Source organism: Branchiostoma floridae, chromosome 2 (genome assembly GCF_000003815.2).
Source record: "Branchiostoma floridae strain S238N-H82 chromosome 2, Bfl_VNyyK, whole genome shotgun sequence".
NCBI lineage: Eukaryota > Metazoa > Chordata > Leptocardii > Amphioxiformes > Branchiostomatidae > Branchiostoma > Branchiostoma floridae.
In genome coordinates this window covers 19,496,471-19,517,417 of record NC_049980.1, presented here as the reverse complement: position 1 = coordinate 19,517,417, position 20,947 = coordinate 19,496,471, and the positions used below count along the sequence as shown (strand labels likewise).

The following is a 20,947-nucleotide window of genomic DNA, read 5'->3' as shown; positions in this document are numbered from 1 at the left end:
TGATTAATGCCATGAGGGCCAAATATTTAAATGGGGACTGGTGCTGGCAGATCAGAGGAGCAACCATAGCTAGAATAGGATTGACACAAGGCTAGTACCGGTATGTCTAGATTACTAAGTCTGAACAGTTGTTTTACCGGTGCGCTCCCCAGGTGTGGTCCTGGAACAGCAGGATGCAGATGCTGATGGCCACAGTAACAGCCATTACTGCCTGGTTGCGATTGGTCGGCTACAAGTGACCAGCTCCCCCAGCTGCAGTGACCTCAACACAACGTCACCCCCCACGGAGTTCATCTCCCGACACAGCATGGATGGCAAGTTCACCTTCGTGGACCAGAGGTGAGAGGGACAACTGTATAATGCTTGTATCCTGAACATACTTGACGACAGGGCCTTTAAAGTAAACACGTACAGTCCTTTGACATGACATTCGCACTCTTCATTAGTTTGAGTAACATTTTGTCTGACAAACTAAGGACATACAGTACAAAATGTAGCTCAGTCACTATGGAATATGGATGTTGCTTTATTGTATATCTGTGCAGTTGTGTAGTCTGTAGACATACATGTAAGCTTCTAACTTATGAGAACTGGCTAAAAGTAAAACACCAAGAAGAGTCTAGAGACAATAATAATTATTTTTGGTGCATTACTGCAGAGTGATCCCTGTCCTGGGATACCAGCCCACAGACCTGCTGGGGAAAACCTGCTTCGACTTCTACCATCCTGAGGACCAGCCCAACTTGAAGGAGAGCTTTGAGCAAGGTGAGACCATTTAGAAGTTAAGAGGAGGTAAAACATGAATTTGTGACTAAAAAGCCAACTTTAACAATCAATGAATTTAAGATCATAACAAATTAATAAGCATGATGTTATTTTGTTAGGCATCTGAATTATGTCTCATCACTGTTGTCCATCACAGTCTTTAAACTTGGCACATTCTACTTGATTAAGTCTATCTCTCTTTCATCTTTGTTGCTGCTTTACCAGTACTTAAGATGAAGGGACAGGTGATGTCGGTGATGTATCGCTGTCGGGCCAAGAACGGAGAGTGGGTGTGGCTGCGGACAAGCCTCTTCAGCTTTCAGAACCCCTACACTGATGAAGTGGAATACATCGTGTGTACTAATACTTCTGTCAAGTAAGTACTAGATTGCCCTGTTTCTACAGTCAAGAGTTCATTGATTTTGTATGTGTTACTTTGTTTTCTTTGTATCATTATTACATGTTACCAGTAAACTGCTGCCTTATATAATGGTCTGGTTTGGTTCAGTTAGCACAGCCTGCAAGACTGGACTTATAAGTTATAGGTTTGATTCAGGCACATTCCTACTCTTATCATCAGGTACAGTGTGTATGGTGGGCTCTCAAACATGCTTAAGGTGTGGCTCTTCTCAAACACAGGGCCTACAGTTGAATTATCCATTTCAAGGACCATAACCCTTTATACATCCTAGAATTGCATTATCTACTGACTTCCTTCCATGTACAGGAACCTCCAACAGCAGCAGCAGCAGCAGGAGATGGACAGACTACGAGCCATGGAGGGGAAGGGCATGCCTGCACTCACTTCTGCACAGTTTGACCCCACACAAGTACAGACTGTACAAGGTTGGTTTGTCTGTCCGCAGCCTAAAAGTGTAACACATTGGCTAACAGCCTAAAACTGTAACACACCAATACTTTTACTTGGGTACAAGTAGATTGATAAGTCTGATTCACTCACACAGGGAAGATGTAATCACTCCCACAGGAAAAATATAACAAAACATTGCACTGGCCATTATTTGGTAATTTGTAAAATACATTATGTATTTTTGGGTAGGCATTAACTGTTGTACTGACATTCCTCACTAGGTATGGACCAGGATGACAAGGCAAAGGACTTATCTGGTTACCCTGACAACCGTGAGGCATACCAGGCCACGGGGAACTACATGATGCCGTCCCCTGGCGTACAGGACCCTAACAAGCCGTTGGCCTCGCCTCCGGTGAGTGGATCCTTCCGAGCCGCCGCCTTCACGGCGCAGAGATCGCCCCAGGTGGGTGAACATACTGAAACAGGCGAGACAGCTGTGACGCAGGGTCACATTACACAGCTGACAGACAGGCAACTGCAGATCTTAAAGAAAGGACAAGGAGATGACTTTTGTGCAAAACCCTGAGGATTTGGGAGTAGTCTCACAATTTGTGCATCCATGCTGCCTTTTTGATCAGATGTTGATTCTATCTAAAGTAAAACAGAAGGCCTATGAGATGATAGGACAAAGAGGATGGTTAACTATTCCCATCGAAAAATTTGCAGTGAAACAGCACTTGCATTGTAAGACCACTCCTGACCTGCTGTCGCCCTGACTTATTCACAGCTTCTGTTACAAGTTATATTTATATTGAATCTATATTCTTTCTAAGACTCAAGTTCGCTCATATTTCTTAACATGTTTTATCCTCATTGTTACTGATATTAATTATACTGTTATATTGCTCTGATTTGTATTATAGAAAGTGACTACAACTTGGTATCATTATCATTCTTCATTAATTCATTACGGTTCTATATGTATAGTATGTTAACTTTCAATTCTTTCCTTATTACATGTATCATTATTCCTTTCTTTAACAATTGTCAGGCAGCACTTTACATACAAATACATGTACCCAAAAGTGTTCCCCTCCAGTCCAGTGTCACGAAGTATCACAACGTAAAGATGAACATTTTCGTTGTTTGCTAGCTTACATTTCTGTATAAACCCATGCTGGCATCAGTTTGGGGTTCCCAGAGGATATCATCCATATGATTATGTTTGATGATTGGGCTCACCAGAACTTTGTTCTATTGGGAAATTCAATTTCATAAACAGACTTCTGCTTTTAGCATAAAAATGAGCCTGCAGATTTTTGCAACAAAATTTTTCCCCCCTTTTTTCAAAATATCTTTTTCTTGAGGGCAACTTATAAATGTGGACTGGAAGAGACACAAAGATCTGCCATACACTAACATACAAGATTTATTTCAGGCATACGGCCCTGGATCAGTCCAACAGAGCATGGTATCAGCTGGAGGGGCACTGGCTGAGATGGTCCGCCGACGACAGGGGCCCAAACCAGCTACTTGGTCATCACCTCCATTTGCCAATCAGGTAAGAGCACCAAATTGGATACTGTGTGTCTACAAGAAAATTCATTGTTGTCAGCCACAGTCGATGAACTTTTACAAGATATTTATTATTTGTAAGCCATACAATTTTTGTATAAGATATATTCTAATGCATCAACATTTTTAGTTATGAAGAGATACATGTACAGAGATTGTGGCACTTCCCATTATTGTCCTACAACTTCTGAGATGTTCACATAAGTCATGTTCATATTTTCTAACATCCTGATATTTTATGGATTTTGCTCTTTTTGCAGACGTCTAACTCCCGCAACAGTAAACCCCAGTCACCCACCTTCACCACCATGGCATCTGGGGCTGCAGCTGGCTACCCACCCACGGTGTCCCCAGCTGTCAGCTACAGCCCCACGGCAACGTCCCCTGGACCCACATACACCCAGCTCAACTCCTCCCAGAGGGTTTACCCAGGGTATCAGGGAGAGAAAGGTACATCAAATGTTCACATGAACATCAACACATCTATGTCTTGATACAAAATTGTACATTTACATAGACAGGTGCAATCTAGAATGAAGAATTCCACATTGTGTATGTATGTAGCATGTTACCCCGTCCCCTCGGAGGTCGACAGATGATGACGATGTCGAACATGTACACGACAGGGCAATGATTTCTGCACCTTTAGTTTAGGACAGTTTGGCTCCTGTGCTAAAGGAAAGGCATTTTTCCCTGTTGTAGATGGAGTCCCCCCGGGTAGCCTGGGCCCGTGGGCTGCACAGTGGCCGCAGGGGGCCTCGGCACAGTCTGGCACCGGTGAGCACGCCCCACAACAGCCCCAGGAGATGTTCCCTGACATGTTGACCATGTTAGATCAGCCCCCCACGGGCAGCAACTACAACAACGAGGACTTCGGCGACCTGTCCATGTTTACAACCTTCTCAGAGTAAACAAACATCACGTTCACAGAAGGGAAAGTCTGTTGATGTGGCATATCTAACATTTCTGGATCACAAATCTATGTTTTCTGGTGTGGTAATGTCTGTTGCTGAAAGTCTCACAGCCTGGGGCTCAAAATCATGAGGGTGTTACCATGATTTTCAGCAGGTAAAATTCTGCTTATTGTATGAAGTGAAATTGTCAAATGTTGTGAAATTTGTACATTACTGTTGCATTTAACAATCTATTATCTTTTTTCTAAATTAGAAGTTTCAAATATTTTGTTCCTGAAAAAAATGTTCAGTCATGGCAACATTATTTACTTTTTTTATCATATTTCATTATCTAGATCTAACTTGGAGCTAAATGTTCTGAAAAGAAAAATTCTATGTCATTACATATACTTCGTATTGTGTAGAAAATTGAAGCATAAAATGCTTTTAGGTGAGATAATTGTGTCACATGGTAAGGAAGTGCCATGGATATTATTTTACATTTTATGCTAATTTTATTATTTCTTAAGTGCTAGAATATCCTAGGTAAAAGGACTTGACAGACTCTCTACAGTGGTCAAGTAGTTTGTGTAGTTTAGTATACATGTATCCAAGGTGCAACCAGCAGTGCTTGATTTTAGCTCAGAGAGACTGTGACATACTGGAATATACTTCCACTCTATGAAAATCATTGTTTGAATGATTTTGGCAGATTACGTTAATAGATTCTGCCAGTGGTGAATATATTGTCTTGATGTGTTGTACTAAGATGGTGCAAATGCTGACAGGATGTGATCACATATACTTGTATATGATAGTTGCTACTGTTCACATCTGCATCACATGGTGTTCTGTTTTGAACTGAGAGCATGTGATAATCTTTCTTGTAAATTTCATGTACCAGTATGGGTTAATAAAGGCTTGTTTCACTTGCCAACACTGTATGCAGAGTCTTCATATATATCTATGAATTTGTCTAATTAAATAATAACTATAGTGTCTTGTGGATTCAGTTTTGGAATTGAAAGATTTTCAACAGTAATCTACTTTGATTTACCAACATTTACTTGGCATAATTCCTACAATGGTCTATTTAATTATCACTATGATATCACATTCAGTATCACTTCTACAATCTGAATTTTCAGACAATACAGAGCCAGGTTGACACAATTTAGGTACTTGACATGCACAAGCACACTCATGAGGACTTGTGTAGAACAATCCACCTTAAAGGCCATTCAGATGGACAAGGTCATGTAATAAAAGAGATCACCACATTGGTTTTCAAAGCATACCCTGACCAGACACCACCCAAACAAGAAATCTTTTTAAAAAAGCTGTGCCTTGCCGCGTATTTTATGTTATTTTGGTAAGTTAGGATAGATTCTACGCTTAAAAATCCCGAGTTCCACATGTCGCCCCCCTCCCCCTCATTATCATAATTTATGTCAGATGAATTATTGGCACATTAAACAGGTTTTGTAAAACTTTTTGACCCACAATGAATATGCATTATTTTTTTAAATTACAAACTAAGTTCCTTCTGATGCAATTTGTGATATATATTTATATGAACATGGTAAGTTAAAGCGTAGATTTATTACGCTGGACCACATACAGTAACATGCGTCTAGAAGAGCGTTTTAATACTCGTCTGGAATGTACCATTGTCTAACTAAGCCATGAAACTCGGCAAGGAAAGAAGGGCCTTTGGAAGGGGCTTTGGAAGGGCTGGGTTAAAAGGTCCGTCCATTGATCCATGGAAAAAAGCTGGCGTAAAGCCTTGCCTGGCGGCAAGGCAAAAAATGGATGAATAGGCCAGAATGTGAAAGACGCCAGACTTGCATTGTAATCTAAAAGGTACATTATGATGTAAAGGTACAATTGCAGCATTACATAGTCATTATCTTACATGATAACGTGCAATGTTCAATTTATCTATTTCACCTGGAATGATGATAAGGCCACAGCAAGTAAATTTTATGGATGACATCCTCTGTAGACTGCAAAAATAGTGCGATAGGGCCAAAAAAAAACAAGATGGGTGAAAAAAACAAGATGGCTACATTTTCGAAAATAGGCACCATAAATTTATGATGACTGATGTAAAAAGAACTAAAGGGACAAAGCATGGTAACAGAGCCAACAATGCATTCATTCCTGTATTTAAGACATGCACTGGTGTGGTAAAACTGACACTAGTGTGGAAGACTGGCATCACCAACAAAGTTGGTATCCACACTCATAGCTTCCATATTGGTGTCACTTTTACAACTATCCAATAAGTTTCATTTCTACAACTACAGTCCTGGGTACCTCGCAAGTGTCACTTCTACTACAAGTACAATTATTAGGCTACAACACAATATATCATTTTGGTACTTTATCGCCATGTTGACCATCCCTGCAGAAGAAAAAAAATCTTGTTTTTTTTCTGAAATCAGGCGAAAATTAATGCGCGCGCTGATGTCATCCATAAAATTTACTTGCTGTGGCCTAAAGACATTTTACAATGGTGATTGAATGATTGATTCCAACAGAAATTGACAATCACCAGACAACTGTTTTGTTCTGAATAACATTCAATAACAGTTATACTGAATCATCTCTTACAATGTTCCAAGTTACTTGAAGCAGCATATTGAGTTCTCCCTGATATTCCATCAGTTCACAAGTTTGTCCCAATCTCCAAATAAAAAAAAAAGGGACGTAAAATTATTTTCATTACTTGTACATAGAAAATTTTTTCTGATGTTGTTTAAACACCCTCCTTTCCCTACCCATATACTTCATAGGTAACCCATCCTGAACAGTTAGAACTTTCTTCCCTGCCATGTATGGTTGTAGGGCCTCTGGTACCACCACTGATCCATCCTCTTGTTGGAAGTTCTCGAGTATAGAAATTATGAGTCGTGGAACAGCACACGCTGTGGCGTTGACCGTGTGTGCGTACTTCAGTTCCTCCTGCTCTGTTTCGTACCGTATATGTAGCCTCTTACTTTGGTAGTCGGTACAGTTTGAGGCACTGGACACCTCACCAAAGGAGTCCCTTCCAGGCATCCACACCTCCATGTCATATTTTCTGTGCGCAGGAAGGCCGAGTTCCTGGGTCGGCATGTCCAGGATGCGGAAACACAGGCCTAGTTCCGAGTACAGGTCTTTCTGGAGGGAGACAAACTCCTGCTGCATTCGGTCACTTTCAGTACCATCTTCATTGGCAGTCACTGCAAACATCTCTACCTATGGGAATAGATAAATTCAACAATTGATAAACTTGGAGGTCACACTCATTTTAACAGACACACATAACGCATGTGTCTCCCAGAAACAGAAAGGCAGAAATAGTATATTACTGGTGTGAGTTAAGATACACTTATTTGTATATTTCTTTAGATGATATAGGTTATTGTATCAGAAAATAAAATTTTTGCTCCAAGAGCAGTCACCCAGGATTGTAGCCAGCCTGAAATCATTTCCTGTCCCCTTGATTTTGCGCAAAGGCGCAACATTCTTTGGGGGGGGTCCTAAAGAATCTTTCCCCCGAAAATTTTGAAATCTAGACCCTCTGAAATGCTTTTTCCTGCATTTTCAGGTGTAAACTTTGCTAGTAGACTAAGCTGTTCAATGGAATGTGTCTTGATAAAATATCATAGTAAATTATACAAGGAAGGCCATTTTTTAATATTGTTACATATTGATTTTAGTCCGTCACAGAGGACGGAATGGGCAAAATTTTTTTCTGTCCCCAGCTACAAAATTCCGTCAAAGGATGGGTGCTGGTTACAACCCCGCAGTCACCTAATAAAGGTTAAGAAGCAAACCAAATCAATAAATCTCCATCCATTTTCATACATTAGTAATGCAAACAGTTTGACAAAACCAAGTTTTTACCTTTGTGAAATGGTGGACTCTGTAGATTCCGTACGGCTCTGTCCCGCTCCAAGTCTCTGCTCGATAACATGTGCTGACAGCGAATGATCTTTGTGGGAGCTGATTCGCCTGTAACACGTGGTCCTTGTACATCCCCGCAATCCCTACCTCTGCCGTTCCTGCCAGACACAGCGGGTCGTGTTTGGTTGAGTCTAAGGTGTAGATTTGAGTATCAAAGGCTCCAGCCTTCATCATGCCACACCCCTCCAGTATGGCAGGGTAGAAGAAGTCTGGTACCACCAGAGGAGTGAAGCCTTGCCTGTACAGTCTGTCCTGTGTAAACTGTACCAGGGCATGTTGTAGTAGTGCACCTGCACCTTTCAGATAGTAGGACCTGCAAGATTAGTGATAATTTGGTTATTATCATTGAGATTTGGAGATAAATGTTTCTATTTTCGGTATATGTCGAAAAAGATGGTGACTATAGAAACAGAATGTGTACCCACCTATGGCCTGACACATTGGCCAGGTGTCGCAGCTGTAGAATGTCTAGCCGCTCCCCCAGCTCCAGGTGGCCTCTGGGAACAAACTTGAAGGATGGCTTCTCTCCAACCATCTCCACCAACCGAGCCTGTGATTCGTCACCCACAGGGACAGAGGGATGGCAGCTGGAACACAAAATACAGTTTTTATTGGACACAGTAACTACATGACTTACCAGTGGAAGTGAGTCAATGTTACATGTACTAAAATAGTTACACTTTACCGTTTCTATTATTGATCAAAAGGCCATAGGGGCAGAGGAATGTTAATCCACATTGTCTTGGCAGCCCATTCCTCTTCTTCCATCTCCAACCAAAGCTAGGTACCCATTTACACCTGGGTAGAGCAAGGAGGTTGGACAACTTCTATAACGTCCTGACCTGTTGGGAAGCCTGAGGAGAATGTTGTACAGCTGACTGTTCAGCTCAGTCTCATAACGGCTGGCCTCGTTAAAATCCTTGCGAAGCTGTGCAGAGGGAACATCATATCATGAGGTGCTTGATCTGCCACTTTCACATAAGCTTTTCAGGGCCTACAAAAGACAATTCTGATTGCATAAACCTTAATCAATCAATCAATCAATCAATCAATCATTCATGGGACATCAACAGCCTTTACAACTCCCATATTCAAGCTGAGAACTTTTCCATTAAATAATATGCTCTTCTTGAAGTTGAATGACTTCAATATTTATTTTCAAAGAGGAAATGTTTCATGCTTTCAATATGACAAGGATTTTTGTTTAATTCCATGATCAGGAAGAGATCTACATTATTTATTTCTCACACTAGTCACAGAAAGTGGCTAAACATTTACTATTACAGTATAAAATTTTACATTGAAATACATACAGTTAATGTTTAGCCACTTCCTGTAAGATCTAGATAATGTTAACGTTATATCTCTTCCTGGCAATACCATACTAGTAGTGATATCAATACATTTGACAAAGCACATGATAATATCGTTACCTGGCGTCCTTTTACTTGAAGGTCCTTAAATTCAGTACTGTTGTGTTGACCTTTTAAACCTTTAGCCTGACCAGCCAGAGCCTGTCTCTGCTCCTGTATCTCATCCACCTCAACTTTAACCCTGCACCTCTCCTGCCACAGATCTACCAGCCTGTACACTTCATCCTCCTGTCATGTCGGGTACAGTAACAAGTTATACACACACACAATACACTAAATTACCAAGCACATGTAAGGCTTCACTCAGTGTTTTATTGTGTTTCTGAAGCATCTTTCTGGTGGTCCATGTTTTTATTTCTTCATGGCATATGAATTATGATGTCAGCTATCGGTCAAAACTGCAGGTAAGTTTGTTTTTCCTACTATCTGTAAGGTCACAATTATCACAAGTGATCTAACATTTAGAATAAGAAGCATTTTTGTTTGTTGGACATCTATGAAAGTATTGGGGCAGTCACAGGTAAAACACCGCTATTACAGGTTTGAAGATGAGGGAGTTTAAAAAAATTTAGATGGAGGAACAGTCGGAGTCCGAACTTACCTGCATTTCGCCTTTACGGTCCCTTACTCGCTGGGCTACGCTGTCCACATTCTGGCAAATGTGGTCCACATCAAACTCTATCTTATCTATGATCCCCCTGGTCATGTGATCATATAAACCATCCCGCTCATGGAGTAAATATTTCCCATCTTCTGAACTGCAACATCTGGCCAGAATCCTGCCTGGCTGTTGTGTGAGGATAGGGCGGATGGTCCTTGGAAAAAAGACACTTCTAGAGATGGCTGTTCGGATCATTTTCCTGTCTAGCTCCTCAGTGCATCTAGGTATAGTATACTATGCACATGAATGAGCTAACATATCCAAATGAAAACAGTCTATAGTGAATTTTGAAGGAAAACCATGTGTGCAGACTGATTGACAGGTCAAAGTTGAAGGTGCCGCGATGGCTGATGGGCAGGATTTGGAGCGCATGCGTAGCGGCGATATACTGGTGGTTGATGACGTCAGGCTCATGGCCGGCCTGGAGTGAAACACAAAATTGAAACACTTCCCTCTAGCGTTTACTCACCTTCCTGAGTCTGGATCCGCCGCGAGCTGGGACAAATCTTGGTTAGCGTGATTAGAATCATTTTCCGCCCATTTTCTAGGAAAGGAAGGCCCCTTGCTGCGGGAAGGAAACGCTTAGATACGCCTAAATTTGTGACTGCCGTCTCAAGTACCCCTGAGCGAGCGAGCTGGTCGTGTGACTCGAGTTCCTGAGCCGAGGAAAGAAATTTTCACTGCGGTATCCTCCTCGTTGTAGAGCCGTGTCGAGGGATTTCAGTGAAGTCGTGGTTCGTTCTGCTTTGTGCTTGCCGAAGTCACCAGCCGCTGTTCCAGATGAACGGGTTATCGCTCGGAGAGCTGTGCTGCCTGTTCTGCTGCCCGCCATGCCCGGCCAGGATCGCCGCCAAGCTCGCTTTCCTTCCTCCCGAGGTAGAAAAATCATAATTAATCTGCTAAACATTTTGGCGGGATTAATAGAGAAGGTCTGACCGATTAACTAGATTCATGCAGTCTTTGTAGACACACCAAATCCTTCACATCCACTCTCCAATTCCTTTATATGGAAGAATCTTTGTAGGACTTCTTATGTTTCACATTGTTTACATGTGAATTTCTATACCCTTTGGTGAGATGGTGCATTTAATTTGGTACCAACCTACGTTTTAATGGATACATAAAGATCTCATGGTTAAAGGTTTGATATATTTATGTTGTTGTTGTGTATTAAGAAAAGTAAGTCACGGAGAAAAAAAACAGTAAATTTTTACTCAACACCTGTATATTTATTTCAACACGTTACACCTGTATTTTTACTTCACACTCTAATCTAGAAGAACATTAGAACTTTACCAAGTAAATTATACATGTTATACAAAATGTAATCAATGCCCTTGCTTACACTTTAAACCAAGTCTGCTTTGATCTAGTCAGCTGAATGAATCCAACTTGATGAGTGGCTACCATTGGTGTGCTTTACCATGTTTGCATCTAGACCATGATTGATGTACATGTAACGTTAATTCAGTAAATATGTTTGAAAATCACTTCAACCAAGGAGCTTTTATCAATTGAAACAGTGCATGCATCAACAAAATTATTTGACTTACGGTATTTCCCAAATGGTAAAGAAAAAGTGTGGCTATCTGCAGCTAGGGTCATTCTTGTCTGTGGATGTAAACCAGGGCTCCTGTAGATATGAATAGGAAGCCATCACAGTATACATGTAAATGGATCAAACTGATCAGTCTTGTCTAATGTCAGCCAGACTCAGCCAGTACATAATTTCAACAAACAAAGCAATGTGTTATGCTAACTGGTTATGCAAAACAAACAAACATACATACACTCCAAGGAGGCCCAAGGCTACAAAAAGAAATTTTGGCAGAGAAAAAGATGACATTGATATTCAGTCACCCTCCAAGAGAGTTAAAACATAGTCTGTGAGTGTAACAAACCATTATAAGACTCCATAGAATATTTTTTGTAAGGAATTTATTGAGTGAAAATTTTCTTAATAACAAGATGTTGACAATATTCTTCTTGTTTCCTCTAGCCCACCTATGCCTTTGTCCCTGACGACTCTGGCCAGCGTTTCTCTCTGCACCTATCGGAGAGGGCAGAATGGCAATATACGCAACGAGAACTGGACTGTATCGAAGTCTTCATGACACGTACAAACCGGGGTAATCGCATTGCCTGCATGTTTGTGCGCTGTTCGCCGTCTGCACGGTACACCCTCCTGTTTTCACATGGTAACGCCGTCGACTTGGGCCAAATGTCGTCATTCTACATTGGCTTGGGAACCAGAATAAACTGTAACGTCTTCAGTTTCGACTACTCAGGCTATGGTGTATCAACGGGGAAGCCAAGCGAAAAGAACCTGTATGCAGATATCGATGCTGCTTGGCACTCGCTTCGAACGAGATACGGCATATCACCAGAACACATCATTTTGTATGGACAGTCAATAGGTAAGGATTTTTAGTTGTTGCCTATCAATTATCATGACTTGTATTCTGCAGATCTTACCATCATGTGTTCAGGAGAATCTAAGGTTTTAGTTACGTGTAATATCACTAATTGATAAGGTTTGTGATTACTTCTTCTTACTTTTGCAATCAAGTATGCAATTTTTTTCTAGTTGTTGTGAAGTATGTTCTAGATCTTTTGCCATGAATATTACAGTTCAGGATGGGTTTTTGCCAGGAATTTTCCTGTCATACAGTACTCTTTTCCATGTGTTTTCTTTCCAGAAACTGATGTGCTAAATCCTTACAACTTTCTTGCAGACTTCAAAAGGAAGCAAAGAGTTCACGGACAGGAATGTCTGAACTAAGTCATACATCTGTTGGTCATTAATGTTTGATTCTGAACTTCAACATCTTGCATTCCAGGTATAAAGCAGTGATCGCAAGTTCAGTATTTCTAGATCTTAGATGGTTATATATTGACACTTGTTTGGTCTCTATTGTGTATTTTTGCACACTGTAATAGCATATCATGTTATTTTGTGTGTTTCAAGACAGCGTCAGTTACTTACAGGATGACCATGGCAAACCGCTCCCAACAATGCCTCTCACATTGAGTTCAAAGCACTTTTGGTACTGTAATGTATGTTGACAGAGAGGAATTTCTGTGATGATTTGCAAGTGATGAGTTTGGAAGGGTCAGTGGACTGGTTCTCTTTCATTCCAGCTCAGCACTTGCTATTGATTTCACCTGTATGAAATTGTTTATTTTCTAATTTCAACCAGACCAAACAATATTTTGTCAGCCTGACAATCTGCTAATGCTAAGAATAACTGCATATACTTCTTTCCGACATCAGCATTACTTAGGCAAACAACTATTACATGGCATATCACTAATACATGTACATCACAAAGTCTAGCATAATTTTAGCTGTCAACTGTCCCTTTTACTCTGTCAAGCTTGAGAGTCTTCAATTGTTTTGTGTAAATAGGAAGACAAATGAAGACATACATATGTGCATGTAACTTATATGGCTTGAAATGCAGAATTTCCAACATACAGCCTTTCCTAAGAATATCCTGTCTGCTTGAATGTTAAGGCTGGGAAGGTACTTAAAAGTTATATAAAGGTGTCTTGGAGATACATTTATACCAGACTTTGCAAATCTGGATTCACCTGGGGGATAGGATTGATTCACAAAGCCTGGTATGAGTAGTCCAAACCCAGGTCCGAGGCGAGTTAAGCTAGATGTGGATTCGGCTGATCTGGTTGGAGTCAAACTAGTGCCAGGGTGAGTTTGATTTGGGGATCCGATCCTAGTATGGTCGAGGTCCTAGTGCATGTACTTTAACATTTGGAAGTTTTATTGCCTTTATTCATCCATCAACAATCTTTTTTTTCCTCAAACATGTGCTGTTGGTTCAGAAAGCTGCCATGTTCTGGGTTTTTCTCTGAGTCATTTTTTAAGTACTACTAGTACTAGATTGCTTTTTTTCTGTCATCAATGAAGGTTAGACATGCAGGAAATAAGATACGCCAAGTAGTTACTCAAGCAACTGGATATGATTTTGGAAACGGTCTGATGTTTCAGACAACCATCCGGTGTCTTTCATCAGTGACTCTGTGTCATTCTTGAATTACTTTTAGATTTAGATGGTATTAGTAGTAGCCTTCCATCTTTGCAGATAATGGTAGCGCTCTGTATGAAGTCACGGTGGTTGGCAGCATCTACTATGGCATTACATGATTACTAGATGGTATTACCCATCACAAAACTGCCACAGACAGGTGTGACTTTTCATTGCAGTCTGCAGAGTCAACTTGAAGACCATATGTGTGGGTGGTCTTAAGTAAATATGACTGGGGACAGAGTGGTGCACAGTAATAGTGCACATGGAGAGGTGTTTGAGTTTCAACAGTGTAGCATGTGTCAAGGCTTTTAGAAGAGAATAACTTGATGGCTTCAAGATACTAGTACCTGTTATTTCGCAAGTGCATGTGCTAGAGATCTACTTGAGTAGCATTGCATTAATTTTTACTTACAAATTGGAGCTTCTTACAAAATGGGGTACTTACAAGATATTTTGTAGGATGGGGTCAGGAGGCCTACATTTTGTATGAAGACAGATATCTAAATCAATTTGAGTTGCCCAACCATTGAAGGAAGCAAACTCCACCAAACATTTTCAGCAACTCTGTGCAGTTTTCTGATAGCTATAGAGGTCTGGCAGCTATATACATGGCAATTAGAACTTAGCAAGCAATCAGAAGAATGCTGTAGCTGAAAACTGTGCGGAAGTGAAAAAAAACCTGTATCATTTGGGTGGGGGATCTCTAAGTCAGAGGCTAGGAGCAGACAAGAATCAGCTGCATGTCAGGCTACTTTAAGAGGCACCAAATCCAATTCCAATATCAAATCTGCGGTATCATTAAGCATAGGCAGGTATCATCTTTGAGGTAACCTCTTCACTACAAATGTAATTTCTATGTCAATGTATGACTGCCAGACTACAGCTTCAGACTGAAAATACGGGAAAAACCTCCTTTTGCCTCTACCAAGAAAATGAAGCCCTGCAAAAATGGCTGAATTTACAGTAGAACCAGGGGTTTACAGACTTGGTGTTTGTCTGCACCTTTAGATTCATTAGAATTAGAGGGTTTCCTACTCACACTTGGCTGCACACAGCATGTGAGGAGACCTAGAAACCTGCCACCTAATCAGAAGCCTGTTGCACGTGTGATTGGATACTTTCCAGTTGGGAGGGATGGTCATTGATGTAGATATAGTGAAGTAATACTTTTCAAACCATTACGTGTTAAACCTTTTGTCTGTAATGAACAGACAGCTTTCAAATACTAAAAATCATGAGATATTTGCAGATTTTCTGTTTGTACTTTATCAGCAATTCCTCACTGTGAACTTGTCATACTGCGCATTTGACCACGTGCTATGTCTTGTAATGTATGAATACTGCAAACTCAAATATTTTACAGTAATGACAACAATGATAGATGTCCCAGGCCACATGCTATGCCACAATCATGCCAAACAATCAATTACAAATACGGTAGGCACTTGAGCTCTTACTAATACTAGATGCCATGGAATACATATGACAGGCCTTGACTTTTATGTCAATGTTTGCACATTTGATATGTTGCCAAATGTAGTAATTCTGGATAAATTGGTTCTCATTCATTGAATCTTCTCAACATCATACTAAACATGTATTTATTGTCATGTTCTAGTGTTAAATCAAGGCTTTGCTGTAACCATGTTATGTCCTACTAGTAATTCATTTCATAGTGCAGTGAAAGGTTTTGAAGTTTACTGAGTTGAAGTGGATTGGATTGGCCACATAATCATGTATGACCCCAGAATCATCAGAGACAGAGTGCGTGCATTCTCATAATTTCTCATTGCCCTTAGGCACGTGGCATGCTACATTGATTTGTAGCTACAATAGACATCATTAAAAGTTCTAGTGGTGGGTATTCTTGTTCTAATGGCTGTGCTAAGTAAATTTAGGAAGAATGGATCATACTAAAATTGTTCAGGAACCATTGCTATTTTTTCTTTTATAATTAATAGGTGGTAACACTCAGTCAGTCAATGCAGCTAATAACAATCCACATACACCTATCATTGGACACTTATGTATAAAATCCAGTACATGGACCAGTGCAGGTTAGGTGCAGATAGACACCTGAAATACCCGCACAGCTCCAATTTTACCTGCACTAGATGTAACCTGCATATGCAGGTGGTATTTCAAGCCCTGCATATCTATGTGGTATAGTGGTCTAGACCAGAAGTGTGATTGATACATGTATATGTTTTACCTTGAGTACTATAGGTACATCTACAGTGCATCTTGTTGGTACATTTGTACTTGGGGATATTGATCAATTCATCTTTGACCTTTTACATATGATACAGTTGCAACATGATGATTTTTAGCCTGTAGATAAAAGCATCAGATGTCACAAAACAATGTACATTGTATTTGACTGAAGGGTTTCTATTGTCTTGCAGGTACTAGTAATGTAAGTATCAGATCATTTGTTGCCTCCAGGGTTGTCTTTGATCATATTACTGAACATATCTGTGTTATGATCCTACAGGTACCCAGTTGGTGATATAATGGTGATATACTGTATTTGCTGTGTTTCTATCTTAACTTTTTAATGTGCATGCCTGGTGTATGATTGTGTCCACCCCTGCCACCCTGCTGTAGGTACTGTCCCCACGATAGACCTGGCCTCGCGGTACGAGTGTGGCGCAGTCATCCTGCATTCTCCGCTGATGTCCGGCATGAGGGTGGCATTTCCCGACACCAAGAGGACCTGGTGCTTCGATGCCTTTCCTAGGTAAATTCTCTCTTATACAAGTGATGACAATGAGGAAATGTTGTGATATAGGGCTGAAAGCAGCACTTCGCACAGCTGAAAATATGGTGGCAAAGTTGCTTTGTCTGCTTGAGTTTGTTTCCTTTGTATGCACGAGTTTTTGTTTATATGTATAGTGTGCATAATGTATAATACAGTTTCTCTTGCATATATATATATATATATATATATGTGTATATATATATATATATATATATGTTTATGCACATGCACCTGTTTTTTGTGTGAATATATGTGCAAAAGTGTAGATGTGTGTTTGCGTGTGTACTAGAGTACTTGAAATAAAAGCTGGTACTATCTTGAAAGTCCAGCAAAGGAACCATATTTATATTAAAAGAATGAGTAACATTTCTGCATGACAAAGAAGAGGTTAATTGAATATTAAGATTCAAGGGCTATACTACAAAAATGGGAATTGGCATCAACATATGAAGGCAATGTAGCAAACCTTTTGAAATTCATTGGCTTCTGTATTACCATCTGACACATTTAGTTTATATCAATTCCTGGTTGAAAACTTTACCATTTGCTTAGGCTGAGTTCTGTCATAATGTGTTCTCCTTTGCTCCCTATCCTCTCCTCTGCATTGACTGTCATAACAGTAATGGGCCCCAAAAAGCCACTCAATGTTATTCTGATTCTATACTGGCCATTCCTGGATCCCTGGAATTGTTCTGAAGTCCCAGCTAGGAGTCATTTCTCTCTGATGTAACGCCTAATGTACCAGTTTGCTATGAGAGTGAATCCCCATGTGACACTCTCATGAGTTACAGTTGCGTTTTGTCTGTAAGAACACTGAAAACAAGGCACTGGTAATGTGTCTATCCCTGTATGTATGAAGGAATCAATGGTTGCTTGGTTTTGTGGAACAGATTTGGGTTTTAGTATGCTTTTTTGAGGAATCAACGTGTTAAGTAGACCCCTGGCATTATACTGCTGGCATTTTCTGAAGCTGTAGTCACTGATAGTCTTGAGAAACTAAGTGGATTGCCAGATTACAAAGACCCGGGTTTCCAGGTGAACATATGATGTAAAAGTCTGGGTCAAGAGGCTGACATTTACAAGTAAATGCAATTACTCAGTCTGGAGTATTCAATCTGGAAGTGGAGATTAGTTCTTCCCTTCAACTTCAATCCTGCAAGCACACTTAGTACAGCTGTACCAATACTTTGTGTCACTGCAATATTGTATTCAATGGCATTTATAGCATGGAAGCACAGTTTTATTTTGATCTCAAGAATCTACTTGATGATTATTCTCAATTTAGTTTGTTGCTGACTTTAAGAATAAATATACATGTACTTAAAGTCTTACATATAAAGTTATAGAAGTATACTGCAATGCAGGGCTCTAGCCAGCGTCCGTTTTTTGTCAATTGAAGGAAATTGCGTCTGACAGAAAAATTTTAAAAGCAATCCTTCAACCTTGATGAACAAAAATCCTTGGTGGAAGCTACAGGTGGCTTGGTGTTGCTGTCCACAGTCGGAAAGCTACACACTGTTTGTTTTGCTATTGTTATGATTGTTGACGATGTGTGTCGGTGCCCTTTCGCATACGATAATCTCATTAAAAACCTGTTTTTCAAGGTCTCAGTTCAGTCCATCTAACTCCTGGAATAGTGCATTCTATGAACTTTGTTTGGAATCTTGGCAGCGTCAAAACCTAACTTTTACTAGTAGTTAGAGACTTTCTGATCCAGGAAGGATGTCCCTGCCACCAGTAAAAGTAATTGTTCGGTTCAAGTCCGGTTTCAAAAATTTTTAGCATTATGTTTTAAGTGTTGTTTACCTTCTGAATTTGTGCCGTTTTTAAGACTTTGGGGCCTCAAAACTCATATCACAAGGAAGTTTTACTTGTTGTTTTTACATCCAACAATTCTTCTACGAAGGAATTAATTCTTCCACTGCACTGCCGATAGCACTGTTCAGTGCTGCAGGGATTCCCCGTGCACTCGGCCAGCATGTTTCTGATCAGTGTGTTTTGGCTTGCGATGTTAATAGACTTTAAAAGTTGTTCATATAAAAATTGTATTACAAAACGTCAGCGTGCTGTCTTATTTTCTCCATTACAACATTTACTTTGTAGTGTCAAGGCGACAATGGGAATCGGCTGACGAATAAAAATTTTGAACTGGCTAGACCCCTGCTGCAATGTGACTTTGATTGTATACCTTCATGTTTTCATTGTTCTTCAAGCATTGACAAGATCTCCAAGGTGACATCGCCAGTTCTCGTCATCCATGGCACGGAAGACGAGGTCATCGACTTCTCCCACGGCCTGGCGATCTACGAGCGCTGTCCGCGTGCGGTGGAGCCCCCTGTGGTGGAGGGGGCGGGCCACAACGACGTGGAACTGTACGGGCAGTACCTGGAGAGGTTGAAACAGTTCGTGTCGACAGAGCTGACGCAGCCCTGACCAGCAGGACCCTGCCACTCTGTAACATGGCATTGTAGTGTGTAGAACCTACAAGTTATACATATTCCATGTCAAATGGTGTATATATGCATCAACAGAAGAGGTACCAAATTTGGAGTAGTCAGCTGTGTTTGTAAACTAACAAGTGCACCTCTCTCACGACGACTGACACCCCACAACCTGGTTGTAGTTTTTCATTTCTTAATCATAATCTGAGCACTGTTAGTGTGTGACCCCTTTCTATGTGTTGACAAACAAATTTCCCATGCACCATGTCTTGTAAATCAACAACAGTCATGTAGGATTTAAAAAGAAGATGGGATAAGTTCTAACTTCTTTGAAGTGGAATAATGGGTTCAAAGTGGACAGTATTTATTGGTTATGTCTGCCAGTAGAAATTTTCATCAGATCCCATTGTATGCTAGGAGATGCATGGTGCTGTGGGTTATAAAATTAATGCGTACTGTGTGCCGTCTGGTCATGTCATTGTGATAACTATTTTGTTTCCCTGCTGTTCTACATAGTGTCCTGCATCTCTCAGTGAGCAATGCGATTCACAAAAGGTGTATGTGTTGCTGAGGAGAGAGTTTGGTGCTTACAAACTAACTGGATTGGGATGCTCAAGGAAACAATTGGCTTGTTGAAGGTGTTTGTATGTATATGGGGAGTTGGGTTTTGTAATTAGCATGGGAGGTTGGTTTCCCTTTTGGGTGTAGGGTACACTGTATTACTAACAGGGCATGGCAACCATTCAACAGAATGCCCATGAGGTGTTGCCAAAAAGAGTTTGTCTGGGATATTTCACACTTATGAAGGGGATAACATTGAGACACAGGAATGTGATCCAGCACTTGAACAGAAGTGAAAGAAAAAGAAAAGAATATTGTCAGTTGTAGAAAATTGTGTATGAAAAAAAATTGTATATGAAATCCAGAAACAGAAAAATCAAGACTGGACAACCCTGTAGTAAGCTTGCTTCAACTTATTTAGCCGTCTTGTATAAATTCCGGTTTTTACTTACCATGGAGGCCTCAGATCTCATAGGTCCGTAGTATAAATGTGCAAACCCATGCTGCCCATTTTGGTCACATATGATCAAGACTAAAACACAAGCTAGCAAATGTAGAAGTGAGCTGGCCAAGTTGAGGCCATACATGTTTATCTGTATACGAGGTCCAACTGTACAGAAGTATCTCATTTCTTTGACCAGCTATTTGTCGTGTATGTGTCTGTGTTCCTGTCAACATGTGTGTGCCGACATGCAAATTTAACAAGAGATTATTTTGGTAACTAAAAGGCCTGTCTGCTTGGGCAGAATCTTTGGTGAAAGAGAGTTTGAGAAAAACATAATTGAAGAGAGAAAAAAACATAAATTTCAAGGAGTAAGGATCCAGACTGCAGTCTACTATTTCCACCTTAATTTTCTTATCAGGGCATCAAAATCAAGTTTTAACTAAGATTAGAAGATCTTTTTACTAATCAGACTGGCCAGGCCTAACTAGTTTGTAGTTACACATTCTCTGTAGAGGTGGCAATCTGGTTCTATTTTGAACACATACTTTTTTTCAATATGTCTGCCATTTGAACAAAAATATGTGTATTTGAATTTATGTAAGTTAAGACTGCTAAGAGACTGGAAATTCGGAGGTATCTGTCTCAGGAACATGTT

At 40.3% G+C, this 20,947-nt stretch overlaps 3 protein-coding genes across 14 annotated transcripts in view; 2 read left to right on the top strand and 1 right to left on the bottom strand.

Annotated features, from left to right (window-relative positions):
• The window catches only part of LOC118406439 (aryl hydrocarbon receptor nuclear translocator 2-like), a 29,665-nt gene extending 24,676 nt beyond the window's left edge, over positions 1-4,989 (top strand). For 10 of the 12 annotated variants that reach the window (XM_035806552.1, XM_035806501.1, XM_035806516.1 and 7 more), the window contains 8 exons: positions 153-339; positions 659-765; positions 991-1,141; positions 1,493-1,611; positions 1,858-2,042; positions 3,018-3,140; positions 3,415-3,604; positions 3,857-4,989. In XM_035806552.1, coding sequence (XP_035662445.1) covers positions 153-339; positions 659-765; positions 991-1,141; positions 1,493-1,611; positions 1,858-2,042; positions 3,018-3,140; positions 3,415-3,604; positions 3,857-4,065 — 1,271 coding nt within the window. In that variant the 3' untranslated portion in view covers positions 4,066-4,989. The remainder of the gene's footprint in view (positions 1-152; positions 340-658; positions 766-990; positions 1,142-1,492; positions 1,612-1,857; positions 2,043-3,017; positions 3,141-3,414; positions 3,605-3,856) is intronic. The other 2 variants (XM_035806531.1, XM_035806546.1) reach the window with 1 other exon arrangement.
• Positions 4,990-6,550: 1,561 nt separating this feature from the next.
• Positions 6,551-10,381, bottom strand: LOC118406519 (serine--tRNA ligase, mitochondrial-like). The gene is made up of 6 exons (XM_035806583.1): positions 9,976-10,381; positions 9,435-9,602; positions 8,844-8,929; positions 8,427-8,588; positions 7,942-8,314; positions 6,551-7,290 (listed from the first exon to the last, which is right to left on the bottom strand). Exons 1-6 carry the CDS (start codon positions 10,228-10,230, stop codon positions 6,775-6,777), a joined length of 1,560 nt encoding a protein of 519 aa, XP_035662476.1. The 5' UTR covers positions 10,231-10,381; the 3' UTR covers positions 6,551-6,774.
• Positions 10,382-10,432: 51 nt separating this feature from the next.
• Positions 10,433-20,625, top strand: LOC118406546 (alpha/beta hydrolase domain-containing protein 17B-like). The gene is made up of 4 exons (XM_035806637.1): positions 10,433-10,911; positions 12,035-12,452; positions 16,692-16,824; positions 19,059-20,625. Exons 1-4 carry the CDS (start codon positions 10,816-10,818, stop codon positions 19,276-19,278), a joined length of 867 nt encoding a protein of 288 aa, XP_035662530.1. The 5' UTR covers positions 10,433-10,815; the 3' UTR covers positions 19,279-20,625.
• Positions 20,626-20,947: the final 322 nt, after the last annotated feature.